General features: G+C 35.7%; 1 protein-coding gene across 1 annotated transcript in view; it reads left to right on the top strand.

Moving 5' to 3' along the window:
• Nucleotides 1-12,680, top strand: part of Plxdc2 (plexin domain containing 2) — a 394,422-nt gene that overhangs the window by 217,543 nt on the left and 164,199 nt on the right. The window contains exon 4 of the mRNA XM_013014718.1: nt 8,188-8,257. Within this exon, the coding sequence (XP_012870172.1) occupies nt 8,188-8,257 (70 nt within the window). The remainder of the gene's footprint in view (nt 1-8,187; nt 8,258-12,680) is intronic.

Raw genomic sequence — 12,680 nt, 5'->3', positions numbered from 1 at the left:
CTTTTATTGTTCCATATGAATTTTTGGATTGCCTCTTCTATTTCCTTGAAGAATGAGGTTGGAATTTTGATAGGTATTGCGTTGAATTTGTAGATAGGCTTGGGAAGTATTGCCATTTTCACGATGTTAATCTTTCCAATCCAGGAGCATGGGAGGCTTTGCCATTTTTTTAGTTCTGTGTTGATTTACAAGGACTATTTTTATATGGGAAACTAGCTTTAAGGAACTATTTAAGTCAGATATTTTCATAAATATATTAATTCAGTGATTAAGATTAAAGTCTTGGTGAGTTTGTGTTAGTTTGCAGGAATGATTTCAATAAACTTTGAATATCTGGTCTCTATAAATTCAAGATAATATTTTTTATTGTGAAAATACCGTACAGAGAGGTTACGATTACATGGGCAAGAGAATGAGTACATTTCTTATCAAGCATTCTTGCCTCCTCTTTTGTTTCCCCTTCCCATCCCTTCCCATCTCCACCCCCTACCCCCTCCCACCCCCAAAGTTATAAACTTTGTTTTTCGACATAACATCTTGTATATCTCATTGTTGCAATAGGTGCTCTGCATCCCTATTTAAACAATTTGTTTTTTCCCTTCCCCTCCACAAATTATACCAACATCAGATACAGTAAAAACAGGGATTATGCTGTGGGGAGGGACATACAAAGCAACAAAGAAATCATCTAAAATAGGACTACAAAGAACGCAGTATAAACTCTGTTCTGATTTGTATGAATAAAATCTATTTTAGCATCTCAAAAATAAAAAAGAAAGTCTTAGTAGTATTCAGTAACTTGAGCCTTTTTAAAAGCCTTTAAATAAGTATGTTGACATTGCAGATGAGAGAACTGTGGCTTAAATGTCGCTTCATTAAATGATTAAGGAAATCACACAACCACTTATTGCCAAAAGTAGATTGCCAAAAGTGTCTTTATTGTATAATCATTCTCGATCAGTCAAAAATCAGAAAAGAGTGGTTCAAAAAGTAAAATGAAGTTCCATCAAGTTCCATGAAAAGCATGCTGTAAAAAAGATGTGTTTTATCATTATTAAAAGATAATAACTAATTAAATAAAACAAGTAAACTCTCGGATAATTATGTCATGGACTTATGGGTAGCTGAATTGTAAGGCCGTCTTACCTGCCTTCCAAGATAAGTTATTCAACTAAGTTATTTATTGGGTAATTTATTTCGTTGTTCCATGCATTTTTGGAAGAACACGTCATACCAAAATAAATTAAAATTATCATGATCATCTAATTTTTATTCTTTTCTTCCTAAAGTCTATGGCACGCATAGAAAAAAATGAAGTAAAAATGTGACTGAAGATTTTGTTTGACCTACTTTTTGGCATTCCTGTCAGAAAAAAATTGCATCAGTTACTTTTACCAATAATAATAATAATAATAGTCTATTTGTGATCACCTCAAGAGATTGGCATATGACTCTCAAAAAATTTATTTGAATGCTTAAAAATAAGATATTAGAATATTTGTAAAATTAATGATTAATTCATTAGTCCATTTTTGAATATGAAGGTATTATATTCCCTGTAATTTTTTTTGATTCTCTGCCCTCATGAACTCATGAGATCAGCAATTAATGAAATTTTAGTTGCTAGTAATTTTCCTCCCACAAGCTGTTGTCAGCAAGATCATATTTTTTAAAGATTAACTAAAGAGACTTAGGGGAACCAGAGAAGTACAGATTTACTTTTATAAACAACAAAAAAGACAAAAAAGCAGTTGTTATTCAAGATTTTTTTAAAAAAAATGATCAGCAATAATGAATGCATTCATTCTAGTTTCCTCTTATAAAGAGATTTCCATCTTTAGGGCTTTTCATTCATTTGTCCTCGTAATACTACTAAGTAATTAACAAACAATTGAGAAGAGTTTCTTTTCAGGATTATAATTTTAGATGATTAAAAGAGTATTAGCAGAAGCTGAGTGCTGGTGGCTCACTCTATAATCCAACCTAACTCAAGAAACTGGGATCTATGACTGAGGTGAAATCCAACTGGGTAGAGAAATCCAAGAATCCTACAGCACTGGCAAAAAGTTCGTGTGACTCAAGTGGTAGAGTACCTGGTGAGCAAGTATAGTCAAGCAGGTGTGAGGTCCTGAGTTCAAACCTCCACTAAGAATGAAAAAAGAGCATAAGCAGAGTCTCCAGTTATCTAAAAAATAAACAGTAGGGGGATATGAGAAAAATAGGGAAGAGAAGCAAGAAGAGATGTGTGCACACTTAGAAATCTTAGTAAGCGACCTTGAAGTGTGTCTGCTCATCTGTTTGTAGTCAACAGAAGTGTCAGGGGGATCTGTTTTGTGAAAGCAATATGTGATTGAAAGGCCACAGTCACAGATGGAAGGAGTTGGGAAAAATTTGCACCAAACAACCTGGATTCTGCATATCTACCCACTCACTATTGGGAGCATCTTTCCTGTGTACTCTCCATCCTAGGACAAGGTAATACTCCCTTTTATTTCAAAATCTCTGCTCCCAGGTAGAGCATGCTGGCACACACCTGTGCCTAGGAGGAGCCAAGGCTCCAGGCTAATGCATGAGACCAATGTAGTGAAAGCGAGTTCTGTGCCCCATCACTAATCTGGCACTGGGACTTTGCAGCTTTTCTCCTCCTTCTCTCTTCTCTATTAGTTCCTCAAGCCTGTCTCTCTTAACTTTTAAATCCCTTGCTGTATCACTCCGTTGGTAATATTCCCTGGGACAAGATTTTAGACGGAGTGATTTGAAGTAAGAAAGGGATATATGGCCAGCTCATTTGATTCCCGGATAACAGGAATGAAATCATCTATAAGGAGGTCATGGGCTACACACAGGGAAGAGTCCCTGTTGTGACGGGAGACAAATGTGTGGAATACACACACAACTTTGTAGAAAAGACCATCTGCCTACATTGTCATTACTGTCCTGTAGCAGAATGGAGCAGGCCATGATGACAACAAAGGTGACTTGCTCATTTAAACCCGGAAGCATTTCCATCATTGGTATTGTTCTTTGTGGTGATATATGAATACATTTTGATTGGCAGACTTGCTTGCTTTTCAAGAAATTCTGTGTTTTTGATTATCTGGTAATGCCTTCTTGTTTCAGCTGTGGTTTTCCTAATAGAAGATTCTTGGTTGCAAATTTCTTTCAACACCGAATATTTCATTCTACTGCCTTTTGACTCCCATTACTTCCAATGAGATCTCAGTTGCTTATCTGGTTGCAAGTATATGACTAGGTGGTATTTCTCTTGACATTGTCAGGATTTTCTCTCTTTAAAAAAGTATTCTTACTATATGGTTATAAATTTCTTTTATATTGTTTAGACTTTGTGGAATGTCTTGATAGATAAGTATTTTTCTTTTTTAAGTTTATTGTTTTCAAGAAGTTGTACAAAGGAATTTTAATTCAACATGTTATTTTCTATTTAGAATGCATCTTGATCCATGTCACCCCTTCCATCTTTCTCCTCTATCTTTCCCAACTCCAAAGATTAATATTTCTGAATAAATTTGAGGTTCTAAACATTAAAAAGAAGAATTTCTTTTGTGTTGTTGCTGGCCCTGGGTTAGAACACATGGGTTTGTACTTGCTAGGCAAGTTCTCTGAATGTTGAATCTTCTATCTATACCCCCAAAGGAAGTGGGCTCAGGCATGAAGCAGCAGGCCTGGTTCTATTAGAATCAGGGAGGGGGGGTACCTCAATGTTTGTCCTAGCTGGCCTAAAACTGTGGTCCTCTCAAACTCTACCTTCTGAGTAGCTGACATCACAGGTGTAAACCACTATATATGACCCAAGAAAAAACTCTTAGCATATATGTTATATATACATACATGCATGAGTGTGTAATATACATCTATCTATCTATACCTGAATTTTGTTCCAAACAACATAAACATGTGCAGTGGTTGAGACAAACTCCTGTTACATTTGTCTAGTGCAAACTTGGTGGTAATTGACAGTTTCCTAGTGATAAATATTTCAACAAGATTTGTTTCTGGCAATAAAAATGCTTAAGGGGTAAATGTTACCAGCTTACCAGCCTGGATAGAAACGAGAATGATGGTGACCTATCTAGAAGAGAAAGTATGTTTCTGGAATGCTTTCTGACATCTCCTTGGAGATAGATGTTTTTGCCATTGCTGTACTCATCTGAGTATCATCAATCACCCATTCCAAGTAGTAGTGTGAAAATGGGTTCAGTTGTTCCCAATAGTCAGCATAGAATAGACATGATGAGACACCTTTTATGAAGATGTAGCTTTCATTGAAAAAGAAAGAAAACATACTTAAGAAGTCACTGTAGATTTTGAGTGATTAATTTCATGCCAAATGAGTTGTTAGAAATCTCTAGTGAGATGAAAAGACAATTATTTGCAAAATTGCAAAGAGCTAAACTCAAGATGGTGTACTTTTCTGGCTTTTTAAAATTTGTACCCTGGGAGAGATATAATGTAAGACTTGTGCGGGTTTAGCATAATAGCATTTTGCTCCAGTACTTTGTATGTGATGTTAGGCTCTCAACAAGCTGATTTGTTTGCCTTTGAACCCTTGGGTGATTCATATAAGTCAGTATTTTGCTTAGGTTTTCCTTAGAAATAACATAGGTATTATAAATGTAAGAATTCAAACTCTTGAATCTTTCATTCTGCTGTGTTTTCTTTTAAAATTTTGGTTTATATTATCTTTTTAAATGCACAGATAGAAGGGAAAGTAGGAGAAAAAGGAGGGAAGGGGTAACAAGTTTGACAGAAAATATACATATTACGTTATGTAACTGTAACCCCTCTGTACATCACCCTGATCATAATAAAGAGAAAAAAGAAAAAAATTAAGGGACAGATATATACACGTACACTTTTTTCATATTAAGAATCAAAGATTCAGCCAGGTGCTGGTGGCTCATGCCTGTAATCCTAGCTAGATAGGAAGCTGAGATATGATGATCACAGATCCACAGGAAAGTCTGTGAGACTCTTATTTCCATTTAACCACAAGACAGCTGAAAGTGGTACTGTAGCTTAATGTAGTAGGGCACTAGCCTTGAGCAAAAAAGCTCAGGGACAACACCTAGACCCTGACTTCAAGCCCATGACTGACCAAAGAAAAGAAAAAGAAATTGAGAATCAAACCTTCAGGACCATTTTTAGAACACACACACACACACACACACACACACACACACACACACACTTTATGAAATTTCATTTTAAGACTCTCCAATTTTCCCCCATACCAAACAATTACTCTACTAACCATTTTTGTTTATTCTAAACTTTTCTTTTTTAAAAATTCTTTTTATTGTGAAAATACTGTACAGAGGGGTTACAATTACATGGGCAAGATAATGAGTACATTTCTTATCAAGCATTGTAGCCTCCTCCTTTGTTTCCCCTTCCCATCCCTTCCCATCCTCCCCCCACCCCCCAACCTCCCCGCCACCCCTCACCCCCTTACCAAAGTTGTAAAGTTCGTTTTCAACATAACAACTTGTACATCTCACTGTTGCAATGGGTCCACGATTTGTTTTTCCCCTTCCCCTCTACAAATTATACCGACATCAAATACAGTGAAGCCAGGGGTTATACTGTGGGGGAGGGACATACAAAGCAACAAAGAAATAATGTTATAAATGTGTTAGAACAATCGCAAGAAAGAAAAAATATTTGAATACATATCTTAGGGTTCATTTCCCTAACATCAACTTATCTGACCTTTTCTGCTTGACTCAGACATATACTAGTTAGTGCAAATAAGGGAAACCATGGGACCTATGTTTTTTGGGCCTGGCTTACTTCACTTAATAGAATTTTTTCCAAGCCTTGCCATTTCCTAACAAGTGGGGCAATGTCATTCTTTCTGATGGAGGCATAGAATTCCATTGTGTATATATACCACATTTTCTTGATCCATTCATCTACTGAGGGGCATCTGGGTTGGTTCCATATCTTAGCTATGGAAAATAATGCTGCAATAAACATAGTCATGCTGGTAGCTTTAGTGTGGTCTTGCTTGTGAACATTTGGGTAAATGCCCAAAAGTGGGATTGCTGGGTCATAGGGGAGCTCTATGTGGAGTCTTTTGAGGAACCTCCATACTGCTTTCCAAAGTGTTTGAACAAGTTTACACTCCCACCAACAATACAGTAGGGTTCCCTTCTGTCCACATCCCCTCCAGCATCTGTTGTTATTAGAGTTCTTGATTATAGCCATTTTAACTGGGGTGAGGTGGTATCTCAATGTTATTTTGATTTGTATTTCTTTTATGGCTAGGGAGGTTGAGCATTTCTTCATGTGTCTATTGGCCATCCTTCTTTCCTCTTCAGAGAATTTTCTCTTTAAGTCTTTAGCCCACTTATTTATTGGGCAGTTGTTTCTTTGAAGATTTGTTGTTGGGGGATTTAATTTTTTGAGTTCCAGGTATATTTTACATATGAGACCCTTGTTGGTTGTGTGGCTAGTGAAGACCTTCTCTCAATCCGTGGGCTTTCTATTGATCTTGCTAGCTATATCCTTTGCCATTCAGAAGCTCTGCAATTTCATGCAATCCCATTTTCCAACCTTTCTTTGATTTGTTGTGTTTCTGGGTCTCTATAAAGAAAATTTTGCTCTTTGCCAAGGAGACCTAGCTTTTCTCCCATTCTGTCCTGTAATGTTTTCAGAGTGTCTGCTTTGACTCTGAGGTCTTTGATCCATTTGGCGTTGATTCTAGTGCAGGGTGATATATAAGGATCTAGCTTTAGTTTTCTGCAAGTAGTTAACCAATTTTGACAGCACCATTTACTGAAGAGGCTGTCTTTCTTCCATTCTATTTTTTTAGCTCCCTTATCAAAAACTAGATGGCTATAGGTCTGTGGGTTCATTTCTGGATTTTCAATTCTATTCCTTTGGTGCTGAGATCTGTTCTTGTGCCAGTACCGAGCTGTTTTGATTACTATGGCTTTGTAGTAGAGTTTGAAATTTGGTACTGATATTCCTCCAGCACTGTTCTTTCTGTTGAGGATTCATTTTGCTATTTGGGGTCTTTTATTTTTGGATTGCCTCTTCTATTTCCTTGAAGAATGAGGTTGGAATATTGATAGGTATTGCATTGAATTTGTAGATAGGCTTGGGAAGTATTGCCATTTTCACGATGTTGATCTTTCCAATCCAGGAGCATGGGAGTTTTTGCCACTTTCTAATTTCTGTTTTGATTTCCTTTTTCAAGTTTTTAAAGTTTTCATCATAGAGGTCCTTCACTTCTTTGGTTAATTCCTAGGGATTTTACTTTTTGTGGGGCTATTACCAATGGAGTTGATTTCCTAATTTCAGCCACCCTTTTCCCATTGTTGGCATACAGAAAAGCCATTGATTTTTGAGGGTTAATTTTATACCCTGCTACTTTGCCAAAGTTTTGAATCAGCTTGAGTAATTTGGGAGTGGAGTCTATGGGATTCTTTAAATACAAGATCATGTCATCTGCAAAGAGGGAGAGTTTTACTTCTTCTTTCCCTATTTGGATCTCGTTTATGTTTGCATCTTGTCTTATTTCTGTAGCTAGGCATTCTAATAGTAGATTGAAGAGAAGTGGAGAGAGTGGACTATCCTAAAACTTTTAAAAACAAAGGCTACCTGTTGTATTTAGCAAATCTATTGTATTTAAAAAAAACAAAATTCTCTTCAGATCTAGATATGTAGATGGAAGAAATTCTCCTTCATTTAACTGCATTTTATTATGGGATTTGCAAATTTAGTATCTAATAATGTAACATAAAACCTTTGGATTATCATTTAATAAATCTTGATAGCACATTCCATTTTTTGAGGAATTTTCCAAACTACAAAGAACCTCCAAACAAATTATACATGGGGATGACAGAATTACCTCCTCAATAGACAACTAGAGAGAATAGCTTGTCCTGAAGTTCAGCTTCCACAAAGTCTTCACAAGTTAGAAACAGATCAGGAGATTCATAGTCCAACTTTTTCTTTTTTGCACATGCTTCAGATATTTCTTTACTCGAAAAACTATTGTTTAGCACTATCCATGATTCACATTTTGAAGGTCAACTACAGTACTAATGGTGTAATTTTGAAGCATCTTTTTTTATTTTTTAAAGTGAAAGGCTCTTCATTTTACATTTACTATTCTGTGCATTATTGATTTTTCTTCTTTTCTGTTGTTCTTTGCAGAGAGTGAATCTGTCCTTCGATTTTCCATTTTATGGTCATTTCCTACGTGAAATCACTGTGGCAACTGGAGGTAAGTGGTTTTCTACCCATTCGTTTTAAATAATTTTTCATTTCCATGCAGTTATTCTTTTTAATTTACCTAGGAAAGAATGTAGCTATTGCAAACAATTTCAGCACAAAAAGTACAGTTACTATTATTTGCAGCTTAGATCCACCTCTGCTTTTCTTCTAAATCCAAATTCACTTTTTGGCAGTAAGGTTACGATCATACAAATGAGGGAAATTGGAAGAAAACTAGGAAGAAATGTTCCTAAGGGAAATGCTGGCATATTTTTATTTTCTTTCCTCTTACATGGGTAACATGTATGACTACATATACAACCACATGGATATTAGCTTGAATCATTTCTTCTTCTTAATATTTCAATGTGTTCTATGATATTGACAGACAACTCATTTGAGAGTCTTAAGAATCAAGATTGGTGAGGGAGGTAGGGAGGGATGGGATAGTGGGAGAACAACAAGGGAGGGGGTAACAATGCTCAACAGAAAATATGCTCATTACCATATTCATGTAACTGTAACCCCTCTGTACAGCATCTTTACAATAAAATAAAAAAAATCAAGATTGACATCCAGTTTGAATTTAAAAGATTTTGCTTTACAAATGTACAGGTGAGTTTAGAGCTCAGCATTATCTTAGCAAGACAGCTATAATTCTTCACACTGTCATCTTAAGAGTTTGAAATATGCTCATCCTGAAGTTCTTCTAATGGAGTTTGAGAAAATGGCCAAAGATTATAGCCACAGGCCTTAGAAAGAAACGACAAGGTTGAAGAATGAATGGAAAACTAAACAACAATGAAAATAATGAAACAGTAAGGCAAGAAACTATGTAGAAAGGACTCCACTGGTATAATGAAAAAGCTGCAATCTCTGTCTATTGCACCAGAGACCAGAGTTCTTCTTTTCACACTCTCATTACTACTGGTCTTTTGTATAGTATGCAAACTTCATTGTTACCATATTTTATCATAAGACTTAGGAGTTATAGAAGATTCAGAAAAAATAAAAAGGTTCCTAATCAGAAATATTAAATAAAACCTTTTTGAGCCCCTACTTTGAGCTAAAGTAAATTAAACCACATTTCCTCCATAAATGTGAGGATTGGTAATGAATAGGGGCTTTGGGGTGGTTAATTGGAGATAAGATTCTCAGGACCTTTCTTCTGTCAGCTGGCTTTGAACCATGATCCTCAGATCTTAGCTTTTGGAATAGTTAAGCTATAGGCATGAACCACTGGTGCCTAGCTCAAGACATCTCTATGGGTTTGTAAAAATCTCTATATTGTTCAGAGAGGCCTAGCCAAGATGATTTAGACACTGACTCAAACTAGTATTTTGTATAAAAGTTTTTGCTAAATAAAATTATTTGCTATTTATTGTTTAATAATTCAATCAATATTGAGTGAAGGCTTGGAAAAGTCACTAAACAAGAAGCTTCAAGATGTACTTTAAGTATCTAAGAAGCTTAGAATCTAAGAAGAGGAAAGGGAATGTCATTAAGAAGCAGTGAGAATAGGCTGGCTCAAAAACGAGATGATTTTTATTTGACCAAGCAAGAAGAGGATTGTTAAGGAATTAACACTTGGCTTTGGCCCAAAGATAGAAGTTTAATAGCCAAAGCATTAAGAGTAATTTTTTTTAAGATGGAGAAGGAAGGAAGGGATCCTTCATACAGTGGCATGCTGAGCCAAGTGACAGAGCTGAACCCATGTGGAGCTTGTTTGGAGGTTTGTCAGGTACTTCAGCTTATCTTTAATGGAAGGCGGAAATGAGTCCAGGGAAGATGTCAAAAGCAATATAGAGTAGCTTGAAGGTTAGAAATGTGCAAGCAGTGAGTCTCTTAGACTCGATCTAGCCTGATCTGACAGTGGAGCTCTGGGTAGAGTTCTAGTGCCTAAACTACAATAGTTGCAAGAGAAGAGAGAAGGAGGCAACATTTGCCCCTCCTTTTGAGCTGTTTATTCATGGTGTTTTAAAAGCTTTCTAACTAAAACAATCCATTATGATACAATAAGAGAACCTAAGACCCTAACAGGAGCTTGGAGGACTTCTGAACTACAGATTCTTGATGGATCTCTTCTGCGTTTGACTCAAGCTATAAGCAGACCTATCTGACAAATACCCCCTAATTTTAAGTGGGCCATTCATCATGGAAGGCATGGGAGAAAAAGAGAAACTATGGGTCAGGTTAAGGAAAGTTGATTGTATGTCATTCAAATTAAGCCAGGGGCTGTAGTTTTTATGTAGGAACACATTTGTTTCTTCGGTTCACTGTCAAGTCTTCCTTGCATTCCTCTTGAACCTTTCTCTACATTGGATGTGGAATAAAACAGGATGAATGCTTTCATGGTGAATATGAACTGTGCAAATAAGTAAAATTGATATTTAAAATCATGATTCTCTTCATTTTACCTTCTGCTTTGCTATTTCCCATGGTCTTCTTTAAAATCTCTTCCCCCCTTCTCCCTTTTGAACCTCTCCTCACCCCCCCTTCCTTTGACACACATATAAATTCATTTAAGACTGAAAATAACTTTAGGAACAATACAATTTGCAATTAGAAAGTAAGTAAAATACAGATACATAGTTCACTGTGACCCATCATATATACATGTATGTGTACAGATATACATATATGTATGTATATATGTCTGTGTTTGTTTATTATGAGTAAACTTTAAATTTCAGTTAAAAAGTATAAACTAAATATTAAGCTTTTATTTATAAATTGCAAAAATACAATCATCACTTAAAAAGCATTTTATTATTCAAAAGCTCCAATCATCCATACAAATAATGCACAAAATTAATTGGAAATATCATCTTATTTTCTGGTTCACTGATAGCAGCATCTGATTGCAGTTGTTTATCTTTCTTTTTAAAAAGTACTCCAGAACAGAAACATTTGAGGCATTATAAAAGTAATTTATTTATTTCAAAAAATGTATTTTTGAAATGTATGGATAATAGCTCATTGCTTTTTTTTTCTTCTATGGATAACTTAACCAGTTCTTATTTGCTATTAGGCTGTCAATGTAATATTTTAATTATAGAGTTAAGTTTGTGAAGCTGAGTTTTAATTTCTATAGCTGTCACTCAGAGTCCATCATGGGACCGCACGACTTAGATGGATGGGACATGGGGAGTTGAGCTGATTGCTACTTTATGTAGTTTTGTAGATGATTCTGGCCCCCAAACTTAGCTCTGTGACAGACAGTAATCCGCAATTAAAATGATGTGTGGAAATGCCAGCAGTTGGACATGAGAATAGGGACCAAAGGTGAAATGAATGAAATATCACCTCTCCTGACAATGTGAATGCTCCATCATATGCTCCTTTGTCTGCAGGTCTATACTTGCAGAAGAAAAGTGTCTAAGTTTTATACCAGTTTTCTTTCATCTGCTACATGGTAATTAATGAAATATAAAGTACCCAATTAGAGAGTTTTAAATCTTGAGGCATCACAAAAGTCAAACTTGCAAAAGTAAAACAAAAAATGGTCTTCTTTCCTTGCCTCCCAGTTTACCAATCCCATCCCCCACGATAAAAACAATTACTAGTCTTTGAGCTATGGTATATTAAGTTCAAACTACATCTGATCAGTAATCAATTGCTTTTACCCTTGAGTTAAAGACAAATATCTTGATTGAATCTTTAGGAAAGACTTTTACCAAATCTTCCATCTCTTTTTTGTTCTGACTTTCAAATAGTAATATTTTAATGATAATCCTAAATAATATTTTATACTTTTCAAAGGGATTTGATAAATAACAGGAAGAAGAGGCATTGGCGGGCAGGGAGGGAGCTACTAATTATTCAGCATGGTTGATTGAATTTTATTTTTGTGTGGATTAAAAAAATTTATTGTAAAGATGATGTACAGAGGGGTTACAGTTACATGAATCAGATAATGAGTACATTTCCTTTTGAGCAGTGTCATCTCCTCTCTCTCTGTCCCAGTTTGTCCTCTCCTGACTTCCCTCCCCTCAAAGTGTATAGTTCATTTCCAACATAGTGCCTCGTGGATTTCACTGATCTGTTGGTTCACCCTTTATCCCTCCATTTCTGTGCTTTCTCTATCCCTCCCCAAATCAAATAACTTATGTACAAGACAAAGGGTACTGAAATAAATTAAAAAAAAAGAGCAACAGAAGGGAATAAACCAAAGAAAAAAGGAATGGAAAAGAAAGGAAAGGAAAAGAAAAGAAAGAAAGAAAGAAAGAGAAAAGAATGAAAAGTACTGCCAACAGTATAATGAAAAACCTCTTCTATTTCTTGGAGTTCATTTTGATAAACATCATTTTATATGCACATAGCTATTCAGCCCTTGCAATCCTCTCCTAAGAATATCCTCCTTTGTTCTCACTGTGTGAATGTTTAGACTGCTGTTTACCTCCTCACCATCTTCTTTCAAGTATATGATATAA

Source organism: Dipodomys ordii, unplaced genomic scaffold, assembly GCF_000151885.1.
Source record: "Dipodomys ordii isolate 6190 unplaced genomic scaffold, Dord_2.0 Scaffold24, whole genome shotgun sequence".
Taxonomy (NCBI): Eukaryota; Metazoa; Chordata; class Mammalia; order Rodentia; family Heteromyidae; genus Dipodomys; species Dipodomys ordii.
The sequence above is the reverse complement of the archived record's forward strand: the minus strand, read 5'-3'. Positions and strand labels throughout refer to the sequence as shown.